This window comes from Notechis scutatus, chromosome 3 (genome assembly GCF_049901735.1).
Source record: "Notechis scutatus isolate UNSWTSFEM ecotype Mainland chromosome 3, rNotScu1.2, whole genome shotgun sequence".
In the NCBI taxonomy this organism is placed as follows: domain Eukaryota; kingdom Metazoa; phylum Chordata; class Lepidosauria; order Squamata; family Elapidae; genus Notechis; species Notechis scutatus.
The window spans coordinates 186,352,396-186,372,003 of NC_142011.1; the positions used below are offsets into that span (position 1 = coordinate 186,352,396).

Sequence of the window (19,608 nt, forward strand, 5' to 3'; positions counted from 1 at the left end):
TGATCAGAATTGAATAAAATACCTGAACATGGTAAAATGGAACAATGATTCCCTGTGATTTAGAAACTGTATTTTTACTGATATAGACTAAAAAGCATTCAGTTGTAAGTGCCCTAATTTGGATTCCTGCACAGCTGGAGTCACGGTCCCTTTGAGGTTGTTGAAAACACGGATTGTGTGGACCAGAAGTCAATTGTACTGTGAATTTTCATATTTTTAAGCATTTTTATGCAGGGGTTCTCGTGAGACCTGAAAGTTATTTCAAGTTTCCAACAGAGTAAAAAGATTAAAAAAGACTGCTTTAAACTCTCCAGAGTCTTCTATCATTCATCTTCATTGGATAAATCTAGGTTAAATCAAATTATGGGAGAAGGAAGGGCATTCACTATTCACATTCTTCACATGCATAATTTTCAAAATTTCTACCATCTTGATCATTTTTTTTTTCAAAATGAAAAAATTGCAATTCTAAACTTCATTTTATGTATAGCCATTTCAGTATTATATTAGTTTTTTGAGAAGCACGATTTGAGGCTTGTCCAATATCTTAAATGTATCCATAAAGTACATTTAGAAAGACATTAAAATATTGGTTTTGGTTTTGATCCCTTTCCTAATGATTCATAGTATGGAATTCACCTTCATAGTTGTGTGACATTGTATTGACATTTTTATTGAATTAGCTTCTAGATCAACCGAGGTCATCTGCATGTATGTGAAGATTGGATTCCCCCCCTCTAATGTGCATTATATTGAGATTTGGATCAAAGCACATTTCCCTTCACTTTTTCCTTTATAAATATAGTGGTGTGGAGGAATGCATTACAAAAGTATTTTCTGTATTACCTTCAGCATATTTTCTTTTTAAAAAAGCAAAAGATATCTTTTCTCCTTTCTTTTATTTTCAGAACCTTTCTTAAACAAGTGAAAGAGAGGAATATTTTCAATATAATATAGGCTATTTTGTATAATTAGGTTTCAAAAGTAAAGCATTTGATCAAATAATTTCTTAACAGAACCAAAAGTGTATTTTTACCTAGGAACTGGTAAGAATAAGAATGAACCCTGCTCATTTTAGCCCTGGAATAGCACTTTTTCAACTACTGACAGTTTTACAATCACAGCTTCCAACGTCACATAATACTTGTGAAAGAGTGTACGCTAAATTTTGTTCACATTGTGTTTATTTACTGTTTTTTAAAACTTCTGTCTGTTCAGAAACACTCTTGCGATCACTGTCAATGATATAGTGACTTGAAAACATGGGTCCATGAAACACAGGAATTTCAAAAAGAAATCTTTAAAAACAGGAAGCTAGAATTCTGCTGGTTGCATAATCATAATAACGATATAGCACATAGTGCAGATAGTGGGGTGTGGCATTTACAACACCACTGATGTAATGAAGGAAAGATTTAGGCTTGGGTTCACTTTGTTTTTCACTGAAACCTAAGATTCACCAGTCAGCAAAAGAGTTGAAGAGCAGGGAGCCTCTAAGACAGAATTTTGTTTTTTCTTCCTCACTTGAGCTTGAGAGGGGCAGACAGATGCATAGGATAAAATGAAACCAGTCCTCCTCATTGGGGGAGGGACATTTCAAAAAGGTGATTCAAGATCTAGTCTTCACCCAGAGTAAATCTTTTGTAAAACTAATGTTTTAATTCAAAGCCAAATACTTTGAATTACAAAAGGATGTAGTCCACTCTCCCTCCGGTCACTATGAGAACTACATTTAAACACAGAAGAAAGCCGAGTGAAATGGCAGAATATATTATAACCCTGCTAAAAAAAAAGTAAATCCATATTTATTTAAATCTATCTTGAACTTGAGACTAAGTATTAAAACCTAACATTCAATTATGAAGGATCCCTGGATTGCAAACATATATTTCACATGATATTTTTACCAGTTGATAAGATGAGGAGACTCTATAGTGCTGAGTCGGGACTCTGGATGTTACCGTAGGTTCAAAAGTTTGCTTAGTTCTGGGCAGCTGCTGTTAAATTTAACAATTAAAAATAACATCCTCATACATCCTTGACTTATGACCATAATTGAGTCCAACATTTATGTTGCTAAGTAAAACAACTTGTTAAATGAATTTTGCCCCATTTTATAACCTTTCGTGCCACAGTTGTTAAATGAATCATTGCAGTTCTTAATTAAGTAGCACGGTTGTTAAGGAAATCTGGCTTCCCATTGACTTTGCTTGTCAGAAGGTCTCGAAAGGTCATCTAATGACCTAAGTCACTGCAATCATCATAGATCTGAATGAAGCATCCAAATTTTGATCATGTGGGGATGCTTCAACAATTGAAAGTGTGAAAAACAGCCAGATCACTTTTCCAGTGTTGTAACTTTGAACAGTCACTGAATGAATTATTGTAAGTCAAGGACTACCTGTATTTCCTAAACATTGGCTCTGGTGGTACTCATACCTGGTGATACTATGAGACTACATGATCTGCTTACAAAGATGGGTCTTGTACTTGATATGAACAAGCACAGGAAAGGATTGCCATTGTAAGAATTGGAAATTAAGTGTTATTTCAATGCAAATTTTAGCTGAATAAGAGATGTCATGTATTTTGTTCTGCAAATTCTCTCAGCAATATCATTGCAGGGTTATTGTGCAAATGTGAATTTTTACATAGTTCCTATATTTTTCAACTCACCTTGATCCAATACACTCAGAGCTGTGCTTGAAATATTGTATTCCTGGAACAAATAGTCCAAGATCCTCTACTGAAATGTATGATTTCTTTGTATTTTTTTTTCAGTTGTGAAATTTTTATCTTTTCCATCTACTGAGTTTTGCAAAAGTTGTAAATGGAAGATTGTGATTCTATCTATCTTGCTAGCTTTTTAAAAATCTTAACCAGTTCACCAGTATGTAGGTGAGGGATGAGACAAGCTTAATGGAGTTAGTTCACTATCTTGTTTGCTGCTGTATTATATAGGGAATCCCATGTCGTATTATGTTGCACTGCCAATCTGGGTTTGTTCCTCTGTTCAGTTTCATATAAAACAGTCTGTCTGTACTATAAATTGATTTGCTGTGTAGTTTGACATGAGAAAGTCATTTATTCCTCTGTTCAGTTTCATATAAAACAGTCTGTCTGTACTATAAATTGATTTGCTGTGTAGTTTGACATGAGAAAGCTCTTTCTTTTACAAAAGCAACTTTGGCTTTTATGTGAGCTGAGCATATTGTAAACAGGAATTTATATGAATTTCAGTATTGTGTTGGGATTGAGTGTATGTATATTTTAGATGCTGACCATATCTAAGTCCCAAATAGTTGCCATTGACCTGGATTGTATTTTCTAGCGTGGCCTTTTATATGGCATAACTTAATGTTGTTATTGGGGCGTCATTATTAAGATAAATAACTTTAGTTTGGTGTAATGTAGTTCTATAACAATAACTGAACTATCTTCTTAGAACAATCTTTAAAAGAGGTTGCAATCTTTCATATTTATATGAGCCGTGTGGCGCAGTGGTTAGAATGCAGCGCTGAAGACTACTTCTGCTGTCTGCCAGCTGCCTGCAGTTCGGCAGTTCAATTCTCACCGGCTTAATTTGATTCAGGTCAATTTTCACCGGCTCACCTTTCAACCTTCCAAGGTCAGTAAAATGAGGACCCAGATTGTTGGAGGCAATATGTTGACTCTGTAAACCACTTAGAGAGGGCTGTAAAAAGCACTATGAAGCGGTATATAAGTCTATGTGCTATTGTTATTCTATGAATTAATGCATCAATCTAAGGCATGAATTTAAAATTCTAATGCCTTTATTTAACTTTTCCTCAATAATGTATTTTCTAAGTTTATTCTTATTTTCTTCACAGTAACACATTTCGATATACTTTGGAAGCTACCAAATCCCTTCGCCAAAAACAAGGAGAAGGACCAATGACTTACTTAAACAAAGGGCAGTTTTATGCAATAACACTGAGTGAAGCTGGGGACAACAAATGCTTCAGATATCCTATCAGCAAAGTCAGGGTATGGCTAGTCTTGCATGTATACTAATTTATAATGTTGGTTGGCTAAAGACTTTTAATGTGTGTCCTTGTTTTCATTCTTCTGAAATGTGAATAGAGTTATAACAACCAGTCTCTTAATAGAAGCTTAAGCTCATTCTTCTCCAAAAAATTGTGAATCAGAAACCTGAAACTGAATTCTCAATACAAAATATAATGGACCACTATACCTGTCCTGGAATGCTAAATTATTGTAGGTATTTTCTGTTTCTTTGAAATGTTAAGGTCTTGTTTTGCAATTTAAGACATTTCTCTCTATATAAAAAAGTGATAACAAGAAGGATTGGGCAAAAGCTATTAGAGCTAGTAGAAAGTTCTCCTTCAAACCTATAACTTAAATAGAATAGAATTCTTTATTGGCCAAGTGTGATTGGACAAACAAGGAATTTGTCTTGGTGAAAATGCTCTCAGTGTACATAAAAGAAAAGATACATTTGTCAAGAGTCAAGAATCATCAGGTACAACATTTAATAACAGTCATAGGGTACAAATCATACTAGGAAACAGTCAATATAAATCGTAAGGATACAAGTGACAAAGTTACAGTCATACAGTCACAAGTGGGAGGGGAGGGATGATAAAGAGTGATGAGAAGATTAATAGTAATAGTAGTGCAGACTTCGTAAATAGTTGGACAGTGTTGTAAGAATTAGTTGTTTAGCAGAGTGATGGCATACGGGGAAAAACTGTCCTTGTGTCTAGTTGTTCTGCTGTGTAGTACTCTATAGCGTCGTTTTGAGGGAAGGAGTTGAAACAGTTTATGTCCGGGATGTGAGAGGTCTGTAAATATTTTCACAGCCCTCTTTTTGACTCTTGCAGTATACAGGTCCTCGATTGAAGGCAGATTGGTAGTAATTGTTTTTTCTGCAGTCCTAATTATCTTCTGAAGTCTGTGTCTGTCCTGTTGGGTTGCAGAACTAAACCAGACAGTTATAGAGGTGCTGATGACAGACTCAATAATTCCTCTGTAGAACTGTATCAGCAGCTCCTTGGGCAGTTTGAGCTTTCTGAGGTGGCGCAGAAAGAGCATTCTTTGTTGTGCTTTTTTGATGATGTTTTTAATGTTAGGTGTCCATTTTAGATCTTGTGATATGATAGAACCTAGAAATTTGAAGGTCTCTACTGTTGATACTGTGTCTAGTATTGTAAGAGGTGATAATATGGGAGGGTTTCTTCTAACATCTACCACCATTTCTACGGTTTTGAGTGTGTTCAGTTCCAGATTGTTCTGGTTACACCACAAGACAAGTTGTACTATCTCTTGTCTGTATGCGGATTTGTCGTCATCTCAAATGAGACCACTCACTGTTGTGGTTCCCAAAATTGGCAACTAAGGCATGTGGACTTCAACTTCCAGAATTCCCCAAGCAGCATGGCTGGCTGAGAAATTTTGGAAGTTGAAATTCTCATGTCTTAAAGTATTAAGACAGCAGCATCTCTTCAGAGTTCAATAGGGCTGTTTTGAGATCCTTTCTCAGTTTATTTATAGCCATAAATATGATTATATGTGTATGGATATAAGTTACTTGTGCCAATATTGCTTTCAGACCATCTGAAAGCATTAGTTAAAAAACAGTTTACCCTATGAACACAAGCAAATAAAAATGCATCTTTCTTTGGGTATTGAGAAGACATCATATTTGATACCAAACAAGTTTTTCTAAGTATAAGGTACCATAGAGAAAAACACACCTCCCTGTTATCAGTTAATTCAGTAATTCCAGAAGGTATGGAGACTTGGAGAAAAATATGTAGTGATAATGCTAAAATTCAGGCAAGTTTCAATGGAAGATGATGGTCCTTTACTTCTCCAAGATATTTGGAGCTCTAAATATGAAACATGGGTGATGGTAAGCCACAGACCACAATCATAATTCTGCCATTCATTTACTAAGTTTTACAAGAAGGAATTATTGTGGTTTGTTATCTGGGAATAGCCAGACTTGTTTCTAATTTGAATTGGCTGAGTGCCATGTGGAGCTGGTATTTTTGGTCTGTTGGCAGGGCTGGGACTTTTTTCAGCCCCCCCCCCTTTTTTTTAGCTGTTTAGAGGAATACTAGGCAATTCGATTTAACCACCAGTTCAGTGTTACTATGTGCTTCATAGGACATGACTCTAGGGCACTGTGAGAAATCCACCACTGTGGATAGTGGGTAATTCAGCAAGGAATTTTTTGTCCAGTCTAATCAATTCAGATGGTCAAAGAATCTATCTCCAAGGAAGGCGGTGGGCTCTGCTTCACTGGACATGTACAAACAGGTCTTAAAAAGCAGACCCTGAGGGATGCTTTAATGTGGACATCTGAGGTAAGGAGGTGATAGGACTCAACAAACTTAATTGTCTTTTTCAATCCATTTCTGTAAATCAAGGATTGCTTAATTGTTGTTAGGCTTTATGAGTGTCTTTCTTTGTTTCTCTTGACATGGGAGCTTGGTTGCCTCATGATAAACAAGGTACATTAACAAAAAGCATTGGAGGCATGACTGGTTGATGGAGTTTTAAACTGAGAGTATCAGCCTGTCAACACTCAACTGGATTCAGATCAACCATGGCAGGTGCCAATATTGGAAATATAAATGGGACCTGGTTGATAATCCTGATTGTGATGGTGGGAACGTCCCACAAACTTTACATCATATTATGATGAATGCCTCTTCAGAAGGCTCCCTGGATCTCTGCATGAAATGTATCATCTCGAGGGTACTACTGTCCAGGGGTTAAATGATCTAGATATCCAGCCATAAACTTAGCCACCCAGTAACTGCTCACACATAATTCAGTTTTATACATAATTTTACTCATCACTCATGCTGTGGGTTTTTTAAATAATTCACTGCGCTGATGTTTTATATTTTGATAGACATTTAATATGTTGTTTTGTGTATTTTTATGCATTAATGCCATATTCTGTTTCACCATGTGAAATATATATGTGTGTGGGGAGGGGCGGGCATGCATTTATATTGCTTTGCATTTTGGTTTAGTGACCATAACCAATTGATGATTGTTGTGTGGTCTTTCTAGAGTGTGATCATGGTTGTGTTCAGCGAAGATAAAAACCGGGATGAGCAGTTGAAGCACTGGAAATATTGGCATTCACGGCAGCACACAGCTAAACAGAGGGTCTTGGACATTGGTGAGTGATGAAGTAGCCCTGTGTCCTGTCTTCACCGATGCTTTTTACTCCCTTAGAAACTAGCAACTGGAAAACCAATTCACATCCAGAAGTGAATTTTATTCTGAAGTTGGAATATCCAATTGGCAAACCAAGTCTGGTTTGGTATGCAACAAGGCTGAACTAAAATATTTTTCATGCTTGGTACAAATTTACAATATGGAACTTCCTTTTCACCTCTTGAAAACCACAGTATAATATTTTTGGGAGAATAAGTATTCAGACTAAGCAAAGACTACATCTTCAAAGCTTAAACTAAATTTATTTTACGTGTTAAATATTTTAGATGAACTAGTAATATAAAAACAACTTGTGGTGAAAATAGCAGAATAAGCTAGTCTTGTGTTCAAAGTTAATTCAGAGCTGCAGATTCCAGTTTCCCAGAATTTCTCATCAGTTTTCTGTCACCAAACTGCCCACTGAGATAACTTATTCTCTTTCATTACCATGGTAACCAGTCACACACATTCCTATATATCTTTTCAACTGGCCATGATGTTGCATTTGACATCAGTTTTTAATGCTCCTGATTTCTTCCCGATGAACTGGGTTCAGAGGTGGTATTCAGCAGGTTCTGACCAGTTCTGGAGAACTGGTAGCGGAAATTTTGAGTAGTTCAGAGAACCAGCAAATACCACCTCTGACTGGAGATTTTACAATATCCTTCATCAAGCCATGTCCACAGAACCGGTAGTAAAAAAATTTGAATCCCACCACTGACTGGGTTGTATCTCATTGGTAATTCTCGGAGTCCTTGTCCAAGACATTAGGAGATGTCTAAACTAAGAAAGAATATCTTTACATGGCCATCCTTCCTAATCTCACTTCTCCTGCTCTCCCTATTTACTCTTAATTTACTTCCTCCATCTTTCAAAATAATTGACAAAAGATTGTCAGTGGTTGGTATTAAATTATGGTTCATCCGTAAATCATTTTATCTCATGTGGTTATGCAGTTTAGTGCTTGCAGACCACCTACTGAAAAGCAGAATTTTATAAAGCCTTTTAAAGTAATTAAATTAAGTAAATTAAATTTAAATAATTTTCAAACTTTTGTTGAATTTTGACCTATTCAACTCAGGAGGTAGTGGTGGCAGCAAATGATGGAATTGCATTGCAATGTTACATACATGTATTAAAGCAGTAGAATTGGCAGTGTAATGGAATGAAAGGGTTTGATCTTGTGAAAATCTTTGGTCTACCATCTGTCTTCTTGGTACTAAAACCCAGGCTGGTAACATTAGTATCCATTGTGCCACCAGTCCTTTTTCCATTTCTTTGCCAGATTGAGATATTTCATAAGGGAGCAGAGTTGTATTCTTTTTGTCTTTAAAAACAGAAAATTCTCGGACTTCCGGTTTGTCGGCTTCGGCAGCAGCAGGGATTCGCGATACTGCGCGATCCCTGCGGCGCTAGCTATCTTGGTGCCTCTGATCTGGATGGGTCTGGAGGCTAAGGCTTCCCCTTAGAGGCAGCCGAAGATAGGAGGGATCCGGACAGGGGGTTGGGGTTTTCGCAGACCCCTTCCCCACCTGGCTTAACCCTCTTTTCTCAAGGCGGTGGAGCGGCGGTCAGCAATGGCCGCCACAAAGAAGCTGACAGCTGGATAAGATTGTGCTGGAGGAAGAAGGAGAAAGTTCTGAAGCGAAAGTTTTTTGGCTGAACTGGACTATAAGATACAATTAATATCCTGAAAATCCTGATTTTTTGAAAGATACTTTGTTTCCAGAAGAGATTTACAAGCGGCGAGTGAAAGTGCTTAAAGAGAAAGTTTACTCTCCTTCCACATGGATTTAACAAATGGATATTGAAAATCCTGCTATTTTATAGAAGGTAAAAATTTAAAGCTTTCTGTTATAAGTGGGAAGGGAGAGGACAAAAGGAAAATTTATATTAAGATTTTGTTGGAGGAGATGCCTGGAAGATTTTGAGATTGGAAGTTAATTGCAATAAGACTTTAAAATACAGATTGGGTTTTTTTTTTCCCTTTTCAATTGATATTATCCCAGGAAGAAAAAGTGTGAAGGGAAGAACTTTGTGCTCTGTTTGGACTGTTTGATGACTTTGGGACTTTGGGAATTGTTTTAAGCCTTGAATTATCTTGGTTGTTTTAAGAAGAAAAAGAAGGAAAAAAAGAAGGAAAAAAAGGTTTATAATGACTTTATCTGTTGATGAACTGAGAGAGGAATATGGCAAAATAAAGAAAGAAGGAAAAGACACTGTGAAAGAAATTTTTCGCTTTTTAGAAATGGCGCTTGCTACTTATCAGAAAACACAACAATTGATGGAGGAAGCAGAAGCAGAAGCAGAAGCAGAAGCAGAAGCAGAAGCAGAAGAAGAAGAAGAAGAAGAAGAAGAAGAAGAAGAAGAAGAAGAAGAAGAAGAAGAAGAAGAAGAAGCCATCTTTAATGAATCTACAAAGTTTATTAAGAAAGGAAGGAGAAAGAGAGGAAGGAAAAAGGACACAAGACTTAAAAACATCCAAGAAAGTGAAAAATAAGATGCAAAATCAATACAATGTTAAAAAGCAAAAGAAAAGAGAAATACAACAGAGAGGGGAAGTTAAGGGGGTAAAAAGACCAGATGGGATAGGATAGGGAGGAAGAAGGGGGAAAAAGCCATAAAGGTACGAAACAAGATGTGCAAAAGAAATTTTTTTTTTAGGGATAAAGGGTAATATAACTTTGTTTTAGGATTCTGCAAGGTACATAAGATAGTATTGTAGTATTTGTATTAGAAATAGAAAATTAGAATTTTATAAGATTTGAGTAAAGATTAAAACATTAAAGGTTTAATAACTTAATAAAATATTAAAAGGAATGTTTAAAATATTTAGTTTAAGTATAGAGTTCAATTGACTATTGTGTGGATGTTAGTATGAATATATTATTGTAGTATTTTGTTTTTGAGATAGATAATTGGAATGTTATGAGATTTAATCTTTAATTATATATTTAATTACTTTGTGGATTTATTATTTTCTTTCTCTAAATAGTATATACTAAGCAGAATCAGATAGGGAACTAGGTGTTAACTTAAATGTTAATTTAGGGGTGCGATGGAAAGGCATCATACTTCGATTAGTGATTTCAGGAGAAATCTTTTATTTTTATTTTTCTTACTATAGGGAATGAGATAAATAGATAATTGGAAAAGAATGGACAAAAGATACAAGTATAATGATTCAAACTAAGATATAATAAATAAAATAGAATTAAGAAGAGTGGAAAGCAGGGAGAAGTTATAATGAAGATATAGAATGGTAAACAAGATAGGTAATGGCATATAAGATGAATATGAATTTAATTGAAGTCCATACAAAGAGAGGTAATCCGGGGCCAAGCTACTTTTTTGAAAAAGAAGTTTTATTTTTTGTGTTTTGTGTGTGTATGTTTATTTGAGATTTAATAAAACCTTGGAGGAAAGCGAGAGGAGAATAATTGCAAACAAGACAGAGGGAAATATGAATAGGATGACTAAGTGCAAAGAGAAGTAATGAGAAATTTGCTAAAAGATATTTAAGTGGAAATGGGATATATTAGAATTGTATTATATAAAACAATGTTTTATCTGCCTTGTAAAAAATTATAATGGAAAGAGGTTTAATGATGTTTTGTTTGTCTTTAAAAATTAATAAAATTTGTTTAAAAAAAAAACAAAACAGAAAATTCTCATTGTTCAAGTTTCCCGGCAGCTCATGCAAATCATACTTCTTATTAAAGAAATTTATAAGAGATTATATGTTAATATTAGCTACTTGAATAGTGTTTTTCATTCTCTTTCAGAGGTAATCAGCTTTTCCTGATTCTTCCAAACTTTTGTCAGATTTTAACTTTCATTAATGCTGATCTTAATTGGAGCATACAGAAGATTACTTAGTTGGTCTTCTGTGTTCCATTTACTCAATTGTGTAGTATTCCAGTATTTTGTATGAAATAAGATCTCTCTTTAGAGTTCTCCATTGCTCAGCTTAAGAGTTAAAATCCAACTTTTGTTTTTTGTTTTTACCTAGTTTAGAATCATAGGAATTTGGGACTTCATCCAGTGCAACCCCATGCTTAATGTATAATCTATATTTAGAATGTGATTTCAAGTAGTCCTCGACTTATGACAAAAATTGAGCCCAAAATTTCGGTTCCTAAGTGAGACATTTGTTAAGTGACTTTTACCCCATTTTATAACCTTTCTTATCGTAGTTGTTAAATGAATCACTGCACTTGTTAAATTAATAACACGGTTGTTAAGTGAATCTGGCTTCCCCATTGACTTGCTGGTTAGAAGATTGCAAAAGGTGATCTTATGACCCTGGAACACTGTAACAGTCATAAATATGAGTTAGTTGCCAACCATCTGAATTTTGATCACATGACCATGGGGACGCTTAACTGTTGTAAGTGAAAAAATAGTCATAAGTCACTTTTTTCAGTGATGTTGTAACTTTGAATGTTCATTAAACGAACTGTTATAAGTCAAGGACTACCTGTACAGTATCTCTGACAAAGCCATTGCTTAAATACTTCCAAGAAGGGAGAAGCCACCATTTCAAGGGCACCTTGTTCTTTTCTTCAACAGCTCTTGGTTTTTTTCTCCTAAACTTCTCTGCCATTTTATACCAACTGATTCTAGTTCTGTGTCAGGGGTTCTTGAATTTGAATTGGTACCCTTCAGTCTCAAGGGACTATGGTATCATGCTATGAAACCAGTAACTGCCACTTCCCGTGTTGTTTCAATGCTGGGTAATTTAATATGGAGGATAAACTGTTACCCAAGCATCAGATTCCCCCCTCTCCACATCACTGAAATAGTCTAATGGAATGGCAGAGCTAATATAATTAGTTCCAGCTGCGTCGCAGGAGTTACCAGAACGGGATTGTACACAGTCACGAACTGCTTCCGGGCCTCCGGCTCCAGATTTTGCCTTGAGGTTGGCTCCTGAAGCCTTTTCCAATGATAGATATAGCCACAAGGTAGTGGAGGTTTGAATTCAGAGTTTATCTTCTCCTAGAAGATGGTTCTACTGTTTTATCTGCCGTTGGGGCATTAGGCCCTCTTCCGTCTTCAAAACTGTTGAACATCTTCTCCTGTAACTCTGGAAAGGGGCCCTTATGAGGTGCTACCAGCCGGGCCAGCTGGACCAAGGTTTTTAAAGGAAGTATTACTCATTCCAGGACGCCTGGCTTGGCTCCATTTTGCAGTGTCCATTATCTTCCATTGTCTGGGGTTCTGCTTGATAGCTATTTGAAGATTGTTACCATATCTCTCCCTTTCCCCGAATCTTCTCTACTTTGGCCTTGTCTTTCAGTAATTGCTTGTTGTTTGTATAAGAATTATGGGGTAAGAACCTTAGCAAAATACTATAAGGAGAAGATATTCAAACACTTAAGCTCTATGTTTGGAGCATATTCATAATGTGAAGATAAAATCTCTTTAGCTACCTTTCTGGGATTTTAGGAGGAAACAGATGGGGATTGAATTGCCAATCGTTTATCCATTTCCCAAGTAGCTTTCAAAACTTCTTTCGCGGTCTTTGAAAAGATGGTAAGCAAGTAAAAAGAAAAATGCATCTAAACTTTAGGAATCAAAGTTTCTTATAGCATTATCAGATAAAAATCAGTTCGGTTACCAATTATATATTTTAACTGCTGGTCAAACCTGAAAAGTGACCTGCATCAGTTTATTATGAATATTGAGCAATTAAGGCACAATATCTGAGGTAAACAGCCTTAAAAAATAAGTTTTTCTAACAGGAAACCTTCATTATTTTAGTTTGCAGATTTCTGAGCAAAGTGTCCCATCTGCTCAGAGAGCTTCCATAAAGGCACTTGTGCCATGCAGGTTTCATGCCAAGAGATGGAGAAGTTTACCATCTCTTGTTTCTGGGCCATTTTTTTTTAAAAAAAAAAACACAATTCTTCTTACAGAATCATGTAAGGAACATGTTTAGACCACCTATTTGCATCAACATGCAAAGAATATGTTTAGTTTATTCTTAAGTTGGATGTTGTGTCAGGGTCTTAAAGAAGGGTTTGGATCGAATAGATTAATATTAATATTCGTAGTTTAGGATTATTAATTTTTTAATGTTCATAATGCTGAATGTAAAAGTAGCTTTGCAAAATTATATGTTGTCAGTGACATCTGGTGGGCCCAGGATGGTGGTAGTGTATTCACCCTGGCCCTCTATCTTTTGGCAGCTGCACTGTCTTCCAGTAAGTTTTCCCGAATGAAATTCAAAGTACTGATGGTCATTTTTAAAGCTCTACGTCAGTGGTGGGATTCAAATTGTTTTACCACTGGTTTGGTGGGTGTGCCTTGGTGGGTGTGCTTTGCCTAATGCCGGTGTGCAGCTTTCCCCACACCAGCTGAGACCTGCAGTGCCAATCAGTGGAGAGGATAAAGAACAGAAAAGTGCAGGGGCAGGAGGGAGGGCCAATCCTCCATTTTCCTCTTCTTTTTCCTCTTGGCTGATTGTCAGAGGCTTTTTTCCCATCCTCTCAGCTAACCGTCGGATTTTTTTTTACCACCGGTTCAGTGGAACCGGTCCGAACCGATAGCATACCATCACTGCCCTACATGCTTTGCGACTAGAGCCCTCTAATATCTCTTCTAGTGATTTCCACCCATCTTACAGGTACAGATACACCATGGGTATCTGCAGGATGTCCAGGCATAGTGGACATCCTCCAGATACCCATGTTGAAATAGTGTTAACCTGGTGGGCCTTGGACACATACCTTGGTGCTTGCCCTGTGAAACAATCTTTCTCCTACCCCCAAATTGGGATGGTCCTGACTCTATTGGTTTTCTGGAAGGCTATGAAGAATTGTGTTTTTTTCCAGGCATTGGGGCTAGGATGCTAGCAACAGGAGTTTGGCATGAGTGCCCCTGATGGATGATTATAAATATTGTATTGGACCTCGAGTTGCTTTGTTTGTGTTTGGTTTTAATGGAAACTTTTCATTTTGCCTTGTTTTTGCTTGCTTTCTACCCAACATTTCTTTGGATAGACGGCAGCCATATAAATTGGGTGTGTGTTGCAAAATGACCCAGGGGAACAGATAGTATTAGAAAGAAGGCTAGAAGAAGAACAATAGGAGGAAGGGGAAGATGTAGGAAAGGGGAGATGGAATGCTTCCTACTGGAATTCAGAGTTTTACGTTGATGATGTTGATCCTTGATATTTTTTTTATCTAATATTTTAAATTATCCTGCAGTAGTAGTGGCTTAACTTCATGATACTATTCTGTGTTGTGAAGGATTCCCCTCCCCTGCTTTTTTACTAGGTAGATTAAAAATCTGATACATGGACATCTGGGAACCTTCCTCTCAAAGAAAACCAGGTCTATTTGAAAATTCCACATATCCCTGTGCCCTCTGGTGTGTTCGACATTCCAAGCAGATAGTTTCACTTGTCCAGACAGCATCCCAGCCTTTCAAAAGAGTCTGCCCTAAATTCTTTCTTTTTAGTCAGTCAGAGATTTCTATCATGTAAATACTATGGGGAATATTAATCTTTTAATCTTCTCCTAAATAGAATGTATGTGTTTCATTTTTTTTTAATAGAAAATGAAGAAGGGACAAGAGACTGGGCAGAAGTTTTTCACATGTTCATTATAGAAACGTACACTTTGCTTGCATGAGGTCTTTTTTATGAAGTTAAATTAGTTTAATTCTGTAATTCTTTTCTTCCAAAAATATTCACCATAGGTGGTGAACCTATGGCACACATGCTGGAAGTGGCATGCAGAGCCATACTGCTGGCACACAAGCACTTGCCCAGAAAAGGTGTACTGCGCATGTGCGCGTCCCGCCTGCCCGACAGCTGATTGTTGGGTATCTGGCGCGCATGCGTGGGGGTGCAGCAATGCGCGGGAGACACTTGTGCATGCGCAGAAGCGCACAGCGTCGGTCGTGTGGGTTGCATGTGCATGAGCAGGAGGCATGGGGGCGTGCGCGCATTGCCTTCTGGGTGATGGCACGCTAGCACGAGCAGGCAAGCATGCATGCAATTATTGGCACGGGAATCCAAAAACGTTAGCCACCACTGCTCTAGACCATGATTAAGAATCAGTCACACAGAGCGTTCATGTTTTTCTCCCCTTCCAGCCAAACTAGATTGGCACAAAACTGCATTTTGGAAAGCTGTCCAGGTGTGATGAGGTTTTTTTCTGTCTTCAACCCATGAACAATTTATTTATTTGTTACAAGCCTTTGCATTGGGAGTGATTCCTGATGGTTGGCGATATAAATAAGCCATAAACATACAATAGCCTCAGAATATGCAACAATAAAACTGTAAAAACAGTAAAAGCATAGCAATAATAGAACTAAAAATAAAAATAAAAGAACAGTTACAAGCACCACCCCAAACTAAGCATAATAACATTGACTCTCAAAGTCCTTTTTTTATAGCCTTGCAAACCACAACTGCTCTATCACTTGAAGTTATTCTTCAAGGTGGGGACCATTGTAGGAAAACGGTGTCTTTGTGGAGTGAGTTGTTGCATCTCCCTAATCTGGACTAGCCCACAGGACAGTCTAGTTCCACCTGGAGCTAACTAGAAGCCAAGGCATGTTTGTACTTTATAAGTTAAAACTAATATTTTGAATGGTGTCATAGAAACTACTGAGGGCTACAGCAGTGCCTACAGTGAAGGTCTTATATGGCTGCATCTGTTATCACAGCTATGGTAGTATAGTGGTTAGAACTACAGGCTACTTCTGCTGACTGCCCACTGCCAGCAGTTTGGCAGTTTGATTCTCACCAGCTCAAGGTTGACTCAGCCTTCTACCCTTCCGAGGTGGGTAAAAGGAAGACCCAGATTGTTGGGGGCAATATGCTAACCCTGTAAACCGTTTAGAGATGCCTGTAAAGCCCTGTGAAGTGGTACAGTATATAATTCTAAGTGTTTTGCTTGCTATTGCTATCACACATTAGTATCTAGGCTGCTGCATAATGCAAACTGCAAACTTGGAAGGCAACGCTACATATAGAGCTTTGTAGTAGTCCAATTTACTGGTGAGGAAAGCATGTGTTATTTTTGCCAGGGTCTGCTACTCCAGGTGGTGCCTCTTCTACTTCTTTTACTCATGCTATGTTTTCTCTCTTCTACTCCTGAACAATATGCAAGATTTTATTTTTCTACTTGTTCACCAATAGTGAATATTTGTAGAACATAAGTGCAAAGAGAAAGGACAGCTGGTATCTCTTATTACATTTTTCAGTGAGATTGCAAACACTATTTAAAGATAAATTTAGTTGACATCTACAGTTGATTGGTGCCAGTTCAGAAAAAAAATCCTCTCTTTTTTTGTCTTTTATTAATGGTTGAATTCTGCACACTTTCCCAGGACAATTATTTGTTCTATAATTAATTCTCCCAATAAAATATTGGCTAATATAATACAATCAACCAAAATTAATACCAGGTTGGCATAATTACACTAATAAGTGGGAACCTCGTTACTGTAATCTTTCAAGTATAGTACCAACTTTGAAAAATGCTTGTATTGTTTTGAAAATGTTGATGTTGGCAAATGGAGCCAGAATTGCAATACTAAATTACAAATCATAAATAACTATATATACAGTATACATATACATATATATGTATATTGGAATGTAAGGACAAATGTCTGCATTTTATATAAGCATCTGTGGTCTTTTTATTGTTTGTTACAGCTGATTATAAGGAAAGCTTCAACACCATTACAAATATTGAAGAAATTGCCTATAATGCTGTATCATTCACTTGGGATGTTAATGAAGAGGCAAAGGTAAGATCTGTCAAAAATGCATATCTTTTGTAGGGTAACATGCAGAATTGTTTCGCAAACAAAACATAAGGCACTATTTTGCACTTGTGGGGGAGGAATAAAGCCAATTGTATACCACCAAAGGCTTTTCAGTAAATCCAATTTGTTGGACAGATATTTTTAAGTATCATTTCTGTTTGCTCCTGTAACATAACCAACATTGATGGAACATTTGTAAAATGTGCAATGTATCGGAAGAGTTCAATATTACCTCTTAGTTGTCTCTTCTGCAGGCTAAATATATGCACTTCATTCAATTTTCCTCATAGAAACTTTTCTTCAACATTGTTTTGGTTCTTCTCTAAACATATGCCAGTTTGTTGGTATTGCTTTATTTGATCATCATTGCTTTACCTCACACAGAAATCGTTTGGGTCCTCATCCTTGTGATGCACTCTTATACTATGGAGTCATAAGTGAATCTGACACCTGCATCATATCAATCATTCCTATACAGTTCAGAATCTTCCACAACCATCCGGAATAATATTGTAGGGAAAATACTTCCATGGAGACAGAAATGAGTTGATAAATCAGATTGTATATGTGGTACTACTGTGTCCCCAGATACTTCCTTAATTCTTAACTGAGTTCTTTTTTGTATCATTATGGTAAAAAATAATTAGGACAATATGTTGCAGTCCATTGACCTTTATGTATTTATAGCAATACCATAGGGTCTTACTAGGATATCGCCCAGTTCATCTGGGCGAAATTGTGTGCCTTGTAGCTATGATCATGGGGAAGCCATTTTGTAAAAGTCTCTTATGGCAGCTATTTGCCATGTGCAAGCTATCATGTGTCCAGCCCTTGGAAAGCAAACAAAAAACAAAAAACCACCTCTTACACACACTCCAAATCAGGGGTGGGATTCTACCTGGTCGGACCAGTTCTATAGAACCGGTTGTTATGATTCTGCCCAGTTTGGAGAACCAGCAAATTGTGCCACTGGCTGGCCCCTCCCCTGCCCTCCCAACCCACTCCTTACCTGGCATGTGTGCCATCAAACTTGCCTGCTAAGTTGCTATTTTTCCTCGCCCCCCCCCCCTACCATCAGCTGTTCTGCTGTGCTGGGAGATTTAGGAGCGCTAGAAAGCAGGAAATCTTTGGATTTCTTGATTTTTAGCTAATCTAAAAGCAGAACTGAACCTTCCTTAGAATTGAAGCTTCTATTTTTCAGTATTTTTCAGACTCAGGTAGCAGATTGCAGATAGATAAATCTCTAAGTGAATCTGTGATTCTGTGAGCAACTCAATCTGCCTGCCTGCTTTGCCTGATTTGGCAAAAACTCAATCTGCCTGCTTGCTTTGCCTGCTTTTGGGTAAAAGTTGCTCTTTTTTAAATAAAAAATTAAATATTTACATAAATATTTACAATATTTACATACAAGCTACACCTAGCCAGTCACGTGACCACCAAGCCACGCCCAGTCAGCAAGCCACACCCATCTAGTCACATGACCACTAAGCCATGCCCACCAATTAGGCCATGCCCACAGAACCGGTTATTAAGAAATTTGAATCCCACCCCTGCTCCAAATCCTAAAATATGCTCCCTGTACTTAGCAGCTATTCTTTCTGAATTGCTGCTGCCTATAGGTCTTAACCTATTATGCAGTATCATTGCTGTCAGGCCTAACAAACCAAGAACGGTATAAGGAGTTACTTCTTAATAGTCTCTTTGTTGTTGTTGTTCACCTAGAGACAGAATCTTGCCAAACTAAAGAGATTATCTGCAAAACTATAGATATACTCTGTGAATTGCTAGGGAGGGTCCATTCTTACTCTTTTCCTGTCCACCAGACATTCCAAACTACACTATCTCTTTGCCCTCTGGCAAGAATCCCACCCTCCTATGATTCCAAATTATAGCCCCACACAAAAAGAGTGCTTTAGATTAGGCCTGCTCAATACAGGACCCATGGGTTGGGGTTAAGCCTAGTCTTCCAAGCCCCACTGTGGCACTGCCACAGCTCCACTAGCCACCAAACAGCTTTGCAGCCCACAATAATTTCTAATTTATCAGTCCTTTTTATTCTCCAAGTTATTCAGGCCTGCTTTCGATTACTTTAATGGGATATGTACATCATGTTATGAATGCATACATTCCATAATTGATAAGAAGCGTGTATCTGTACTTGAGTACAAAATATAAAAAGTGGAACAGCAGAAGTCCAATTAATTCATGAGAAAATTGTTTCTCATTCCTTTCTACCAACAATTTTTTTTTTGCCATCTTGTCAGTTAGTATGCCCTTTAATATCAGGATGTAAACAACTGGTGTTACCAGAGAAGTATGCATCATATATAATGCTGAGAGATACTTTTGGAAGGGTAATGTTTCTGATCTTTTCAAAATTTCAGGACTTTGTTAAGCCAAAATGTCGTTCTTGTGTCAAAAGAAACAGGGAATGTCTCCAGCATGTAATTGTTGAATGAGAGTTCCTGTATTAATTTTCTATGATAAGATTCAGATTAAATGCATACTGAAGCTGATTAGTTCACTAGAATATAATTGTCCATCAGATCTTTAGGTGCTGTAGATTTTCCTAATCTTGTTCAGCTGTGCATG

General features: G+C 37.1%; 1 protein-coding gene across 5 annotated transcripts in view; it reads left to right on the top strand.

Annotated features, from left to right (window-relative positions):
• Nucleotides 1–19,608, top strand: part of GRHL2 (grainyhead like transcription factor 2) — an 85,862-nt gene that overhangs the window by 21,917 nt on the left and 44,337 nt on the right. For all 5 annotated transcript variants that reach the window (XM_087962064.1, XM_026690196.2, XM_026690203.2 and 2 more), the window contains exons 6-8: nt 3,852–4,008; nt 7,072–7,183; nt 16,904–16,998. In XM_087962064.1, coding sequence (XP_087818190.1) covers nt 3,852–4,008; nt 7,072–7,183; nt 16,904–16,998 — 364 coding nt within the window. The remainder of the gene's footprint in view (nt 1–3,851; nt 4,009–7,071; nt 7,184–16,903; nt 16,999–19,608) is intronic.